General features: G+C 42.3%; 1 protein-coding gene across 1 annotated transcript in view; it reads right to left on the reverse strand.

Annotated features, from left to right (window-relative positions):
• Positions 1-7,942: 7,942 nt before the first annotated feature.
• The window catches only part of LOC126299103 (uncharacterized), a 193,857-nt gene continuing 183,876 nt past the window's right edge, over positions 7,943-17,923 (reverse strand). Inside the window, exon 5 of the mRNA XM_049990776.1 lies at positions 7,943-10,446. Within this exon, the coding sequence (XP_049846733.1) occupies positions 10,102-10,446 (345 nt within the window). The 3' untranslated portion in view covers positions 7,943-10,101. The remainder of the gene's footprint in view (positions 10,447-17,923) is intronic.

The following is a 17,923-nucleotide window of genomic DNA, read 5'->3' on the forward strand; positions in this document are numbered from 1 at the left end:
ACAAACAGAAAAACAGAAAAACAGTGGTGATGAGAAACTAAACTCAGTTGGCTGAAATTAAATTTACAACTGACCTAGTAATACGTAAGAACAAAAAAAAATATTAACGTGGTTAACGGCCATGTAAACCGGCCGTACCTACCATAAAACATTGACATAATTATCAACGTCAATAATAAGGTAAGCATTGGTGATGGTATGGGCGCGTCCTGTATTTATATACTTGTAACAGATTACGCGTGACTGATTTGAATACAGCAACGGTCTCAACCGGTAGTTATGAATATTATCACGGAGGCCTTTACAAATAAAGTACCGACTATGTTGAAAAATAGTGTCATAAGTGTTACTGCGAAGTTTAAGGCAACGTTCAGTGAAGAAGAAAAAGTTTACGTACCGAGTTTCTCATTCAGATATATGTTATACAGGGTGTTACAAAAAGGTACGCCCAAACTTTCAGGAAACATTCCTCACATACAAATAAAGAAAAGATGTTATGTGGACATGTGTTCGGAAACGCTTGATTTCCATGTTAGAGCTCATTTTAGTTTCGTCAGTATGTAGTTCCTCGATTCACCACCAGTTGGCCCAATTGAAGGAAGGTAATGTTGACTTCGGTGCTTGTGTTGACGTGCGACTCATTGCTTTACAGTACTAGCATCAAGAACATCAGTACGTAGCATCAACAGGTTAGTGTTCATCACGAACGTGGTTTTGCAGTCAGTGCGATGTTTACAAATGCGGAGTTGGCAGATGCTCATTTGATGTATGGATTAGCACGTGGAAATAGCCGTGGCGCGGTACGTTTGTATCGAGACAGATTTCCAGAACGAAAGTGTCCCGACAGGAAGACGTTCGAAGGAATTGATCGGCGTCTTAGGGAGCACGGAACATTCCAGCCTATGACTCGCGACTGGGGAAGACCTAGAACGACGAGGACACCTGCAATGGACGAGGCAACTCTTCGTGCAGTTGACGATAAACTTATCCCTAATGTCAGCGACAGAGAAGTTGTTGCTGTACAAGGTAACGTTGACCACGTCACTGTATGGAGAGTGCTACTGGAGAACCGGTTGTTTCCGTACCACGTACAGAGTGTGAAGGCACTATCAGCAGCTGATTGGCCTCCACGGGTACACTTCTACGAATGGTTCATCCAACGATGTGTCAATCCTCATTTCAGTGCAAATGTTCTCTTTACGGGTCAAATGGTTCAAATGGCTCTGAGCACTATGCGACTTAACATCTGTGGTCATCAGTTGCCTAGAACTTAGAACTAATTAAACCTAACTAACCTAAGGACATCACACACATCCATGCCCGAGGCAGGATTCGAACCTGCGACCGTAGCAGTAGCGCGGTTCCGGACTGAGCGCCTAGAACCGCGAGACCACCGCGGCCGGCTCTCTTTACGGATACCAACGTGATCAAATCGTAAATTTTCACAACCAACATGTGTGGGCTGACGAGAATCCGCACGCAGTTGTGCAATCACGTCATCAACACAGAATTTCTGTGAACGTTTGGGCAGGCAGTGTTGGTGATGTCTCGATTGGCCCCATGTTCTTCCACCTACGCTCAATGGAGCACGTTATCATAATTTCATACGGGATTCTCTACCTGTGCTGCTACAACATGTGCCTTTACAAGTACGACACAACATGTGGTTCATGCACGATGGAGCTCCTACACATTTCAGTCGAAGTATGCGTACGCTTCTCAACAACAGATTCGGTGACCGGTGGATTGGTAGAGGCGGCCAATTCCATGGCCTCCACGCTCTCCTTACCTCGACCCTCTTGACTTTCATTTATGGGGGCATTTGAAAGCTCTTTTGTACCAACCTCTGTACCAAATGTAGAGATTCTTCGTGCTCGTATTGTGGACGACTGTGATACAATACGCCATTGTCCAGGGCTGCATCAGCGATTCCATGCGACGGAGGGTGGATGCATGTATCCTAGCTAACGGAGGACATTTTGAACATTTCCTGTAACAAAGTGTTTGAAGTCACGCGGGTACGTTCTGTTCCTGTGCGTTTCCATTCCATGATTAATGTGATTTGAAGAGAAGTAATAATATGAGCTCTAACATGGAAAGTAAGCGTTTTCGGATACATATCCACATAACATATTTTCTTTCTTTGTATGTGAGGTATGTTTCCTGAAAGTTTGTCCGTACCTTTTTGTAACACCCTGTATATGGTCGGTTGTGAGAAGATCGTGCTATGCCTCGTGTACAGAGGAGAAACGGCTAGCAACCTGTGTCGGAATTTGACAGCTACATGATCGTAGTATACTGAGACCGCAATTCAACGTTCCGCGATATTGCTGTTCGTGTTGGTGGAGAACCCATGACTCTTGTTGATATGTAAGCAGTAGATTTAGGAGGGTAAGACTCAACGCATGGAAGTTCTCAGGAGCGACAAGCAATAGAAGAGACACGTATCGGCCCCGGAGGAGAACAGCCACGTCACGGCGCTTTAAGTCAGGAAATGGGCTCTTTTCAGCCAGGTTAGTATTAAGGCGGACGTCTGGAATACCACAAACTATCAGCACAGTAATCTAAAATAACTAAAACGTGCAGTTTTTATATGTGGGAGTAGACACATCTGGATGACCGGAACAAATTAGTGCAGCATTATGAAACAGAAGTTTCCCTGCGAAATTTTCACAGTTCTTGTGACAGTACACCATATTAATCTGATACCACCAGTACAGACTATGTATATGTTCATTTCTCACCTTCTTACTCGACTATGTTCATCTGACATGAACACACAAAATCATTATGCTGAAGCACATTTCGTTGAATTGTTAGTTTATGAAAATTCATAAACAAACTGCAGTCTACATTCAGCACACCAATGAGGCGAAACCTGTAACTCATTTCAACTATACGATCATGCGCTTTCGTATTACAGCGATTTTTACTTCCAGGAATCAGACTGAGGTGACGGATTTCAGCTGAGCTAAGTTCTGCATTTGTACGTGAGGGTTTACTGGACTAAAGTTTTAACCCCTTTTCCGAGAGAGTTTTGCTACTTCACACAACACTCAAATTTTGTGAATGTCCAATTGGACAGTTTTACTCTCTCAAAGATAACACGTATCGTTCTAAAACTTTGAGGTTACGTCTGACATTATTTGACGTAGTTATTTGAATGCTGACAACTATCGTTCTCGTAAAATGTTTCCATTCTACCTGTGAAACCCCCAAACCAAGTCTACCCAGACGTATTGCGTGAAAGCATATTATTTTAGTAGTTATGTGAACTGTAGTTTTCTGAAGCTGTTCCAAATGCGGAAATAATTAAATAGACTTTGTGAGTCTTTTTGTTTTGGACATCATGAGGAAACAGCGGAAATTCATTTCATACGGTTATTAGTTTCAAAAATATAGGGTTCGATGAAATATTCCATGAGAGCTACAAACAGCTTAAGGTGAAAAATGATTTTAGGGAACAAATTTATGTATGGTTTGTGGCATTAACTCTGTTGAGAATTCAACATCACCAGGTAAGTCTCTTAGAATCGGGTTTCTTATCTGGGCCTCATTCACTCAAGAGAAACCAGCGAGGTTAGTTTTTCTTAACAGACTGTTGATATATTACTGTGGTCTGTTGGTGTCTTGCTACCTGCTCCATTCTATACGTCATTTCTAAACCTTTGCCTTTTGCCGATTTAACGAGCTCCTCGATTATGACAGTCATTCTAAGAAAACCGGTTCCGCTGTAAAATTCAGAGTCTATTGAAAATCCACCGAAACTTATTTGAAGGCACTTCACGCTGCCTTGGGACAGGACACACACACACACACACACACACACACACACACACACACACACACACCTAGCCGTCAATCTAATCACTATATTTTGTAAACGGGATCAAATTCTGCTACTGAATTCGTAATTCTCAACACGGCCACTTGACATACACGGTTCTTGAAGCTACACCTGATAAAGACACGATTACAACGATGATCAGTTTGACGACCGAAATTGTAACAAGTACGTGACCTGTCACATAAACAGATTCGTTTCAGTTATCTGAGCAGTTATTCGTTTCATTATAACCTGATTACTTATAACTGAGTACCTGAACAAACAGAGAAGATTGTGCACTAAATAGAGTGTAAAGTTACGAAACACTTTATTGTAAACGCAGGACATGTCGGAATGTACTTCATATATGTATTAGCCACAAAGTGTCCTATTTACACTGTTGGCATGAAAGAACACGATGAAGGATGGCAATAACTAAAATTTACTTACTATTCGTGTCCAAAATAGTAGGATGGAGGAATGACCACCTGTGTGATAGGAACGAAGCGTTTCTAGCAGGCAGAATTCTGTATGGAGAAAAGTCTCCAGACCGAAAGTAACTTCGGAAGTGCCCCTGGGCAGCTTTATAGGACCATTACCTTTGAAATATGCAATAATTTGCACGTAGGTAACGTCGGAAGTTCTACGAGGCTTTTCGCAGATGATGCTGTTGTATACAAAGCAGTCGCGACGGTAGAAAATTGTAGCTAAATGCAGGAAGAACTGCAGAGGATTGAGGCATGGTGCATGCAGTGGCAATCGACCAATATAAAGAAGTGTGATGTACTCTGAATAAATATAAAGACCCGTTAATGTAGGTGTTACACGATTGTACTGGAAGCAGTTACTTGCATATCGTATCTAGTAGTGTGCATGCGGTGCGATTTGAAGTGGAATGATAACACAAAATTAATTGCGGGAAGGCAGATGGTAGATGCATTGAAAGAGTCCTCAGGAAATTTAGACCAACAAACACTCGTTCGACCATTCTTTAATATTGCTCATCGGTATGGTATCCGTACCAGATAGGACTGAGGAAATAGAGACGGTCCTAAGAAGAGCAGCGCGTTTCGTTACAGGTTCATTTAGTAAACACGAAAGCATCACAGAGACGATCAACGAACTCCAATGGCGGACGCTGTAAGAGAGACTTTTTGCTTCACGGTGTTGTCTGCTGTTAAGGTTTGGAGAGTATACTTTACTAGAAGAATAAAAAACTTTATAATTTGCTTGTAAGTATAGCTCGCGGGACCTTACCGGCAATCATTCTTCTTACGAACGATTTGCGTCTGGAACAGGAAAGGGAAAGTGACAGTGGTACACAGTACCTTCCAGTACACACCACTATCTGGCTTGCGAAGTGTGGATGGAGATGCAGTTGTAGGATGTAGAGATTTGTAGCCGATTTTGAAAGGTATGGGGGATGTGAAGGGTAGTACAGAGCTGCCACTTCTGGCAGCAACAATGGCTCCAGCGCCTCTGGACATGGAGTCTAAATGTATTCACCAGTATTAACACTTCAGACATGAAACAGCTGCTGCCAAAGCGGTAACGCAAACCAGGGACGGTTGTGCGGCGTGTACACTTGCCATCCTACACCAAGTCAGAATCTAGGGCTGTGTAAGGACGAAGAATGCAATCGGGCAACGTTCGTCGTCCTCAGAGCTCCGAAACACGGATACTGTCACGGTGATGCTGTACGCAGAACACCGTCCCGTACGGAAAGACGACGTGGTGCCACACAGTATTACAGGGTTTTGGTTGGGCGCAATACTAATGGAGCGCTGCTCTGCTGCTGCGTCAAGGCAAGCAGCAACAACTCCAGAAAACTACTCTGCATGTCCATCTTTTCAGGGATTACTGTAGGACTCTGCTGTTCAGTACAGAATATCAAATCAAACAACTTTCAGTCGTCTAGTTTCAAAGCTGTTATTTTATTGGGCTACCATTTTCGACGATATATTATTCCATCTTCAGGCCCCCTGACCGACGTGTACGAAGATTCCAACCTCGGTTTCGTTCAAAATAATGGCCAGCATTCAAAGACTGACATCTATAGATTTCTTGTTTATACAGCGATCACTCAGAGTCGGTAGAAGTTTGAAGTGATCGCTGTATCAAGCAGAAAACTACAGGTATCAGTCTTTGAATGCTGGCCCCTATTTTGACCGGAATCTAGGTTGAAATCTTCCTACACGTCAGTTAGGAGGCCTGAAGATGGCCTGATACATCGCCGAAACTGGTAGCCCAATAAGATAACAGCTTTCAAATTAGACGACTGAAAGGCGTTTGATTTAACATTCAGAAAACTACCGTTCATATACCTATTAAAATAAAATACTTTCACGCAATATGGATGAGTAGACTTGGTTTGGGGATTCCACAGGTAGAATGCAAACATTTTTCACGAGAAAGATAGTCATCAACATACAAATAACTACGTAAAATAATATCGGATGTAACGTCAAAATTTTAGAATGACACGTATTATCTTCGAACCAGCAAAACTGTCCAATTGGACTTTTACAGTATTTCAGTATTGTGCGAACTCGCAACTCTCTCGGAAAAAAAAAGATTAAAACTTTACAATCCATTAAATGCTCACGTGCAGATGCAGAACTTAGCTCAGCTAGAATCCGTCGCCTCACTCAGATTCTTGGAAGTAAAAATTTGCTGTGATACGAAACCGCACGATCGTTAAGATTGTCATAGTTGAAGTGACAGGTTCCGCTTCATTGGTATGCCGAAGGCAGACTGCAGTTTATTTATGAATTTTCATAAACTAACCTAATTCAATGAACTGTACTTCAGCATAATGCTTGTGTGTTCACGTTGGATGAACAGAGTTGAGTAAGATTGTGTAAACTTAGTACATGGATAATCGATAACGATGGTTTATTAACTTAGTGTACTAGTATCACAAGAACAGAAAGACTCTTAGGGGAACTTTTGTTTCGTAACTCTGCATTAATTTCTTCCGGTCGTCCAGACATGTCCACTCCCATGTGCTTTTTAAATACTTTCGATAACTGTCTCCTCTGGGCCTAACATATTTCATGTGCATCTGTTTTGGACATCGTTGCTCACTGTAATTTGTATCACTTACATCTTAAAGATTACAAAAAATGCGTTTCGTTTTTGAGGTTTACTTTGTGGAGTTTTGTTAGTGCAACAGAACTATTTTTCTAGTTTTGTGAATTCATACAGCAGCTGCCTTCTTTCTAATTTTGCTTTTATATGTGGTATTAATAGTTAATTTTTTACAAATATCAATGGAAACCCCATGGATGAAAATAAGATTCTTTGACAAGACTGCCACTGTCTGTGCTGTGCTTAGCAGTTGATATTTAACTGTGTAATATGCCGTGTAGTTATTTCATTCTTATCAAAATACAGAAAATGTATCTCCACATACCTTTCTAATTTCTCAGATTTTTACTTTAATGATTTGCAACTGATGTTCGTATCAAAGTGTATAACTCAGCTATCTGACTTCTAGGAATACGACTCTCGAAAAGCGTTAAATTTGCGTGTGATGAGCAACTTGTGTTCATGAAAAACTTGTGGTGAACCATTCGTTTAGACTTCAATATCCTTTGAAGGAAGAGCTATGCAGTATACTGTTCAACTTCCTTCGGCTTAAATTTCCGAAAAATTTAATAATCAATCCCAATACACAATTTGCGTGAAGTTATGTTCTCAGTACAAATGATTACTGACTATATTTTACGCAGATGACTGACACAATCGACGAATTTATGACAGTTATTTCCTTACCATTATTAAGAAATCTCTAAACCTCTTTATTGACTGGTCAGGAGCAGAGTACACTGAAGTTGTCAGACTTGAACGTGTATCCGCGCTATTCACTGCAGAAGTGTCACGTTTATTAATAGTCAAGTCAAACTATGTAGGTTGCATATTTCTAATTTTTATAAATTCATATATTGACAGTCTTTTAGACAACTAGACTTTCTTATCCATAGTTACACGTGGTACACAAATCATTCGTGTAAATTAGACGAGGCAGTAGGAATAACTAAAATCAAATGTGTTTTGGACGTAGTCTTTATTTATATATTTTCATCAATGTGACAGGTCAATTACTATCTGTCGTGAAAAAACAACTGTGATGGCATATTGCTTCTGAAGGTGCGACCACTAACTCACTTCTTTGTGTAACAGTGATTCAGGTAGATATTCTCTTTGGATAACAGTTTTCACACTAAATTCTTTTTAACAGAACACACAAAAATAATTCTCTTACATACAATGTATCAACGAACTGATTATCATACATATTTACAAAACGATATTGACTGACTAATTATTAGTTACATGTTCATACAATGTAGCATTAATAAATTCCGAAGAACGTACATTATGTAAAACTCTACTTATAGAGCAGGCAAAAATAGTAATTTTCGTTGCACATCATTTCTAAGATTATCACCTACGGGTGATCAACAGATTTACCCGACAGAACTTTCAGTCCCAAGAATAGTTTTACTGATGCTAGAGTCAATAGAAATATTTAGATTTAAGTTTAGAATGATGTCAATAAGAGTGTTTTTTCACACGCACTATATAGTTTGTTCACATTCATTAAATAGCACACGGTAGTGGTTCGTTACATAGCAGTAGTAAATTATCTTGCCCGTAATTATGCTTTCAGAACTTTCAGCACCTATTGTGTCCTCAGCTTGAAAATCAGGAAATATACTTCTACTCGAGTACGAGCGACCGTAATGGTCTAGCGGGTAGAGTGTTGCACTACAGTCCTGGAGGTCCCAGCTTCTATCCCGGGTAGAAGCGGGCAGTTTTCCAGTCTCTCCAGGGTGGTCCCAGACTGTTACCAAACTGATCACGGGGAAGCTTTCTCGGGTGGGTAAAACGCGGCCGGGGCGACGGGCTCGTCACCCTCCACCTTCTAGTACCGCAGCGAACGAAACGGTACAGTGAGGCCAGGAACACGTTCACGGGTTTAGCCCCACAGATTTTACCGTTACTTGACTAGACAGACAGTATGGTGACTATTAGATTAGTTTCTGAAGATAGATACGCAAAGCTGCAGCCAAGCTGAGTCGTCCAATGCACGGGGATGTTTTAGCAACTGTTGCATTCCAGCCGATTTAAAGCTTAGTAGCTGGTCCAATAATAAAGAATAATCAATGTGTGTGTGTGTCTGGATACTATAATAGTCAACATAGGCGTCCGGTTTTTTTTTTAGGTGGCGATAAATACATCAACCAGCCTGTTTGGAATTTCGTTTTAAAAATCAAATCAAAGCCAAAAATATACTTATCTTGTTAAAAAAAACACTTTTCTACGATATATTTGCACCGCACCAATACTGGTCGGTATTAAAAACCGTTAATCAGGTATCTGCACAGAGGAACAGTGACGTTTTTGCAAAATATACGAGAAAAGGAGATTACAGTAAAGTGAGCCTCGTTAATTTCAGCAGTGGCAAGTGAAAAGTCTGAGGTCCGTAAGAGGGACAAGCGATCATAACTGAGGGAGAGCACTTGCTACAACCACATTTTGTCATAAATAATCTTTGCTACTATGGTAGCTAGTGTCTCAAATTCTTTTTCCCAGAAAACTGAGGAGGGTTCAGAGTCATTTTAATTTCATCACAAAACGTGCAATAGCTGCGTAACAGATATAAGGTATTGAAATATTGTTATGTACGCAACAAAGGCAACTGCAAATATATTACGATGATAATGTGTGAAAAAGCAGCGACAGTAAGAAGGACACGCTCCAGAATGTTGCGAGGAGATGTCTCTCGTCAGTTTTAATAACCTCTACTGTCCGTAAACTTCAAAGCGGCAACACCGCAAGAAAATTCGCAACATTGTTTAGGATGTGGAACGACCGGCTTTTAGTGTGTATTCACAGACATATTTGCTCATCAGTACGTAAAGATTTCTTTGAGTAGTAAAATGTTCAGAAACGGGAGGGCGGAAATAGTAGTTATTGAAACTTGAGCGTATGACTGTTTTGATTCAATCTGCGACCTAATGCAACAGCATTTCCATGAAAGAACGTGCAAGTTGTAAGCTTCCCTTCGTTTAGCTGAAGGAGGGTGGAGAGTGATAGAGAATGATGCTACAGAATGAGTGGCAGTGCCTACCTATCTGCAGGAGGAGCTACGGGTAGCAGTTTTGGACTAGCTGAAACAGCACAGAACTCGGGAAGACCGTTGACTCAGTGGGCCCTAAGTGCGGGGACAGGAGAGAGCTCTCTCGCCCGCGGAGGCCGGTGGGAGTTCAGAGGAAGGGCTCGACCCAGTAGCGCACGAGCGGCGCCGAGTTGCGGTCGCCGCGCAGCACGCGGCTGCGGTGCTTCACGTCCTTGGGCTTGAGCACGCTGCGGTGGTTGGAGAGCAGCCGGCTGGGCGTGAGGATGGCCTTCTGGCTGAGCCCGGTCGCCTCCAGGAAGCTCTCGTAGGAGTCGCGCTGCTGCTGCAGCTGCACCGGCGACGGCGAGGGCGGCGCGCGGGCCTCCTCGGCGCCGTCTCCGTCTGCGCGGCCCACGTCCACGTCCACCTCCTCCAGCCGGAACTCCTCGAAGTTGCTCCGCAGCAGCGAGTCGTCACCCACCATCGCCTGCTCCTGCCGGCACACACAAACCGATCACATACTTGGCGGACAGTGTAAGCTTTCTCCGGAGAAAATTTGCACTTAGGCTGGATAAAAAGTAGTGGTGACACGGCCGTCACGTGATGGATGGGCGTCACACGGTCTGCCCGCTCTCTGTAACTGATAGCAGAAAGTCAGCTGAAGCAGTGCAGTGGGCGGCGACCGCTGTGAGAGTCAGCTGCTGTGTCAAAGAGCGGGAGGGCAGTTCAAGCGCCCTGACAATATGTATAGGAAACATGTAAGTAGGCTGTTTAGGTTCTTATATTGGTAGCGCCACCGCCACGTAGCGCTCTGTATGAAAATCACTGGCTGTGCTGTGTGCAGTCTGTGGCTGGGTGGCATTGTTGGAATTTGCTATTGTGTTGGGCAGTTGGCTGTTAACAGCGCGTAGCGTTGCGCAGTTGGAGGTGAGCCGCCAGCAGTGGTGGATGTGGGGAGTGATATGGCGGAGTTTTGAGGGCGGATATCCATCAGAGAGAGTAAATTTGTAAGACTGGATGTCATGAACTGATATGACTTTTGAACACTATTAAGGTATATACACTGTCTGTTCTTTATCAAAATCTTTCATTTGCTAACTATGTCTATCTGTAGCTAGTGCCTTCAGTAGTTTGAATCTTTTATTTAGCTGGCAGTAATGGCGCTCGCTGTATTGCAGTAGTACTAATACCGAAGATTTTTGTGAGGTAAGTGATTCATGAAAGGCATAAGTTATTGTAGGGCCATTCTTTTGTAGGGATTATTGAAAGTCAGATTGCGTTGCGCTAAAAATATTGTGTGTCAGTTTAGAGATGATCAGAATACTTAAAGAGAGGTATGTCTGAGTACGTTCAGTTTGAAAATCAAATAATGTAAGAGGTTTATCAGCACAGTAATTGTGGTGTCACCGCCAGACACCACACTTGCTAGGTGGTAGCCTTTAAATCGGCAGCGGTCCGGTAGTATACGTCGGACCCGCGTGTCGCCACTATCAGTGATTGCAGACCGAGTGCCGCCACACGGCAGGTCTAGAGAGACTTCCTAGTACTCGCCCCAGTTGTACAGCCGACTTTGCTAGCGATGCTTCACTGACTTCTACGCTCTCATTTGCCGAGACGATAGTTAGCATAGCCTTCAGCTACGTTATTTGCTACGACCTAGCAAGGCACCATTATCAGTACTATTGATATTGTAAACCATGTATCGTCAAGAGCGACGTTCGTCATTAATGGATTAAAGTTAAGTATTCCACCAGCTACGTCCGTTTTTCTCAATTCTAATTCCCTTGTCATGTTCCACACCTCACGTCAGCCTGCGTGAGCAAAAACGCGTGCATTTCGGCCTCCTTCAGTTACAATGTGTTGGCTCTCCTGCCAACCACAACAGTAATTCACTAATTTTTTCTATGGGGACGTTTCAAACAGCTAGTTCAATATTGAAGTGGCACGTGGTCAGATCGCACAACAATGTTTCCTTCTGGCAGTGCAATCCATCACGCATCTTGACAATGGACGATGGCACACGACGAACCTCGTGCGTGGGGGTGGGACATACTGAAACATCCACCCCTTTTACCCGATATGAGTCTGTGCAATTACGACCTGTTCGCCGGCCGCTGTGGCCGAGTGGTTCTAGGCGCTTCAGTCTGCAACCACGCGACCGCTACGGTCGCAGGTTCGAATCCTGCCTCGGGCATGGATTTGTGTGATGTCCTTAGGTTAGTTAGGTTTGAGTAGTTCTAAGTTCTAGGTGACTGATAACCTCAGAAGTTATGTCCCATAGTGCTCAGATCCATTTGAACCATTTGAACCATTTTTTTTGAACGACCTGTTCGCCAAAATGAAGGAACCGCTACAACAAGAGAGAAGACTACATCCGTGCCATCGGGCAGTCATTCCGATACATCGACACAGATGGATGCGCTGACAGTGTTCGACCCACTTCATCTCTATGGGGGAAGATGATCGACATTCAGGGCGATTATACAGAGGGCGTGTAATAAGGTGAACGTCTGTCACAGTCTGGTACGAACTACAACCGTATTCCCACTATTTGATATCCAGCCCATGTATTTATTGGAACACTTTTCACTGGAACTTAAGCAACTAATAAATCACATGCACGTAACCTATGGTTCTAGAATTCTTCGAAGCGAAATTCATCACTATCGGTACATTAGAAGTTTAAGGGTTGGACAAAAATATGGGAACACCTCTAGAAATGCATGTCTGAACATAAAAGCAGATGCTAGTGGAAACTACAGGTACGCTATTGTATTCGGCCACAAACGGCCCCTGTCCAATTTCCTCAATGCGTTGAAAGAGCCAGTCGTGGTCAGAACAGTATTCTGTGTGGTTTTGAGTGCTTTATATCGGAGCAAAGTAAATTGGAACTTGAGCTCGTATGGTGAAGGCTTCCGTGACCACGGTAGCTCAAGTGTTTGGCATTTCAAAAGGCAACGTATGTAAGATTTATACCACATGCAGGGAAAGCGGAAAAACATTATCAGCCAAGTCGCAACGCTGAAGACAGTGTGTGCTGAGTGATCGTGACAGGGCGTCATTGAAGAGAAATGTGGTGGAAAGTAATAACGAGAACTGCGAAAGTCGCTACAGACCCAAATGTCGCACTCACGCAAGCCCAGACAATTCTAAAGCAGCTCCATAAGCACTGAATTGCCGGGGAGCTGGAATTCCAAAACCACTTATCAGTAATGCAAATGCCACTATCAGGAAACGTTGTGCCGAATCCATAAAATCTGGCCTATTGAGTAATTGAAGAATGTCATTTGGTCGGACGAGTCTTGTTTCATACCGTTTCCAACTCCTAGCCGAGATTGCGTCCCACACTCCGAGGGTTCAGAGAGTTGAGCAAACATATCGTGGTCTTCCAATCCCAATGAAAGCTTGTGTTGACAGATGTGAAAATTAGCGAACTATCAGTTTAAGAAGCCACGACTGCAAAATACTAACACGAATTATTTATAGATGAATGGAAAAACTGGTAGAGGCCAACGTCGGGGAAGATCAGCTTGGATTCCGTAGAAATGTTTGAACACGTGAGGCAATACTAACCCTACGACGTATCTTAGAGAATAGATTAAGGAAAGGCAAACCTACATTTCTAGCATTTGTAGACTTAGAGAAAGCTTTTGACAATGTTGACTGGAATACTCTCTTTCAAATTCTGAAGGTGGCAGGGGTAAAATACAGGGAGCGAAAGGTTGTATACAATCTGTAAAGAAACCAGATGGCAGTTATAAGAGTCGAGGGGCATGAAAGGGAAGCAGTGGTTGGGAAGGGAGTGAGACAGGGTTGTAGCCTCTCCCCGATGTTATTCAATCTGTGGCTCTGAGCACTATGGGACTCAACTGCTGTGGTCATTAGTCCCCTAGAACTTAGAACTATTTAAACCTAACTAACCTAAGGACATCACACACATCCATGCCCGAGGCAGGATTCGAATCTGCGACCGTAGCAGTCGCACGGTTCCGGACTGCGCGCCTAGAACCGCGAGACCACCGCGGACGGCTATTCAATCTGTATATTGAGCAAGCAGTAAGGGAAACAAAAGAAAAATGTGGAGTAGGAATTAAAATCCATGGAGAAGAAATTAAAACTTTGAGGTTCGCCGATTACACTGTAATTCTGTCAGAGAGAGCAAAGGATTGGAAAGAGCAGTTGAATGGAATGGATAGTGTCTTTAAAGGAGAGTATACGATGAACATCAACAAAAGCAAAACGAGGATAATGGAGTGTAGTCTAATTAAATGGGGTGATGGTGCGGGAATTAGATTAAAAAATGAGACGGTTAAGGTAGTAAATGAGTTTTGCTATTTGCTGAGCAAAATAACTGATGATGGTCGAAGTAGAGAGGATATAAAATATAGACTGGCAATGGCAAGGAAAGCGTTTATGAAGAAGAGAAATTTGTTAACATCGAATATAGATTTAAGTGTCAGGAAGTAGTTTCTGAAAGTACTTGTATGGAGTGTAGCCATGTATGGAAGTGAAACATGGGCAATAAATAGTTTGGGCAAGAAGAGAATGTGGTGCTACAGAAGACTGCTGAAAATTAGATGGTTAGATCACATAACTAATGAGGTGGTATTGAATAGAATTGGGGAGAAGAGAAATTTGTGGCATAACTTGACTAGAAGAAGGGATCGGTTGGTAGGACATATTCTGAGGCTACAAGTGATCACCAATTTAGTATTGGAGGGCAGTGTGGAGGGTAAAAATCGTAGAGGAAGACCAAGAGATCAGTACACTAAACATATTCAGAAGGATGTAGGTTGCAGTAGGTACTGGGAGATGAAGCAGCTCGCACAGGATAGAGTAGCATGGAGAGCTGCATCAAACCAGTCTCTGGACTGAAGACCACAACAACAACATCGTGGCCTCCTGTGGGCCCCTTGGGTAATGTGCAAGGCCTAATTATTGCCAAGGATTATGCGACCAATGTGGCTGATCAGAGGAAATGCATCCCACTGAACAGTATTTGTTCTCAATGCCAACCTAGTGTTCCAAGACGACAGGGTCCCCGTTCAAACAGCTCACATCGGCCAGGACTGATCTTGTGAGTAGGAGAATGAATTGTCGCATCTTCCGTGTCCACCACTGTTGCCAGGCCTAAATATCAGTGAGACTTTATGATCTACTTTGGAAAGATGGGTGTAAGATTCCCTTGAAAACGAGACAGAACCTGTATTTATCTATTTCGAGACGACTGGAAGCTGTTTAGAACGCGAACGGCATGCCATCTCCTTATTAGGCTTTTAGTGTTCTGTGTCTCGTTTTTCTATGTTTTGTCCACTTCCTCTCAGTATATTTAACCTTACAATGAAGTACATTGCATTTTCTGTGTGTTTACTACTGTCTTTGAAAGTTTGAACGTGGCAAGGATAAAATAGGGAAGTGAAAGGTGATCTATATTCTTGGAGATGAGCTCTGTCTATGCAACTAAATGAAAAGTTATTTTATGCCATACCCATGTCACTTTTTTTATCTGTGAGGCATTTTCAGTGGTCTGAGCACTTTTTATGTATATAAAAACTGGTTTATCTACTGATTACACATATTACAATGTCACAGTTCTTTTTCATGCTGTTATCTCAGAATCAATCGTATAGAACTTTTGCTCTAGATGTTATTTGGTTCTACTAATGATTTTTTTGAGATTTCCATATGTGTCGTTCTACAGTGTACTCTGTTGACCTGTATACACCACGATGTTAGATTATAGGCGTTTTCGTACACATTTGTTTTTTTTTTCATTCGCCTTCCGTTTATGTTTGTATGTAGTGTGATATTAGTGAAAGTTATATTAGTTTCTTGTGTGTGCGTGGGTGGGTGGGTGTGCGTGGGTGGGTGTGCGTGCGCCTCTGTCGTCGAGCCTGTTCCGTGAGAAGGTGAGAACTGAGTGGAAACAATTGCAACTGGAAGAATTTTTTTTTTAATTTAAGTGCCTGTGATCCTCCCACCACAAACACTTAAATCTTTCATTGGTATTCCCTTCACTCAAAATTCTCTCCTTATATTGAAGCAGGCCTCACTCCACACTAACACACACGTACGCACAACTAACACCGAACAACATAAAAAAAACAAAAAGGCGAACGAAAACACACTAACAATTTGCTACACTATATGCAGCGTACTCGCATAATTATCACACATTGAAAATGTTTTCAGCTGAAATGTGTACGAAAACGGCAAAAATCTGATATCTTGGCGTATACAGGACAACGTAATGCAACTTCAGGGCGATACACATGAAATATCACAAAACCATAAGCAGAACGAAATATTAGCTCAGAGTTACGAAACTTGAGCTCCAAAATTTGTTTCTTACGCAACAGCAAGACTAACAAAACACTATTATATTAACATACACGGAATCACTGTATAATGCAGTTATATACAAAAAAACCTATGTATTATAGGTCAGCCGGCCGATGTGGCCGAGCAGTTCTAGGCGCTTCAGTCTGGAACCGCGCGACCGCTACAGTCGCAGGTTCAAATCCTGCCTCGGTCATGGATGTGTGTGATGTCCTTAGGTTAGTTAGGTTTAAGCAGTTCTAAGTTGTAGGGGAATGATGACCTCAGATATTAAGTGCCACAGTGCTCAGAACCATTTATTACAGGACACTGCAGGCGCCTTACAAACAGAAAGAAGCGAAACGCGTATAATACAAAACAGACTCATTTAATTGCATAGACGGACCACATTTCCAAGAACATAGACGAAACTAAGGATTAAGGAGTGACGGGGAAACCGGTTTATCTGCAGTTTGTACAAAAAATTTACTGCATTTGGAAGAGATGAAGGACACGGAAGGGAAATGGTAGTTCAGAACCAATGCTATTCAACCTCTACATTAAGCAAACGATATTTAGGAAGAAAGTAGAGGGAGAAAAAATTAAAAGTTTCATGTTTACTGATGACATCGTCATTATGTGTGGGACAGCGAAGAACAGTTGAGTACAGTGAGTACTGTTTTCAAAGGAGGTTATAAGACAGACATTATCAAAAGTAAAACAACGGCCATGAAATGTAATCTAAATTAAACCATGCGATACTGAGGTAATTAGATTAGGATATGAGAAACGAGAAGTAGACGACTTTTGCTGATCGGGCATCAAAATAACTGGCGATGACCGAAATAGAGAGGATATAAAATGCAGACGGGCAATAGCAATAACAAAGTTCCTGAAAGAGAGAAATTTACCAACATCGAATATATGTATTTAAATGTCCCGAAGCTGAATGTATTTGCCCGTATTTTAGCTTCGTACGGTGATTCGGAATCGAAATGGGGAGAAAAATTTATGACAACACGACTAAAATAAGGTATCTGTTGACGCACACACTCTGAGGCGTTAAGGGAGTGCAGCTTTGTTAATGAAACTGAGTACAGTGGCTAAAAATTTTAGCAGGAGAACAAGGCTGTAATACAGTAAGCAGATTTAAGTGTGTGTGTGTGTGTGTGTGTGTGTGTGTGTGTGTGTGTGTGTGTGTGTGTGTGTGTGTGTTGGACACAACATACGCTTGAAAAGTGTAAAGGGCTGCATCCGGTTAGTCTTCCGACTGCAAAGAAGATGATGATGATGACCGAAGTTTTTGATAACCCTTCCGCAGTGTAGCAGATAATTTAAATAAAGTACTGCACCAATTGTCTTTTTTCATGCGCAATGCGACGTGTTTCAGGAATTTATTACCATCTGAGTGTGCTGAGAATTTACACTACTATTGGATGTGGTATCTCCACATGTATCGTTGTGCTTGTTGGCCGAAGTTTGGATATGGTTAAGTGTGCTCCATTTTAGTGGATTATATTTTTAAATAGGGTGATTCATTATATTTGTAAACAGGATAATTCATAAGGGTTAAGGGATTGACAGAGTCGAAAGTCAAAGACTTCGGAATAGGAACTTTTGGTCTTTGAAGTAATCCTGAGCAAATGACAGTT

This window comes from Schistocerca gregaria, chromosome X (genome assembly GCF_023897955.1).
Source record: "Schistocerca gregaria isolate iqSchGreg1 chromosome X, iqSchGreg1.2, whole genome shotgun sequence".
NCBI classification, from domain to species: Eukaryota; Metazoa; Arthropoda; class Insecta; order Orthoptera; family Acrididae; genus Schistocerca; species Schistocerca gregaria.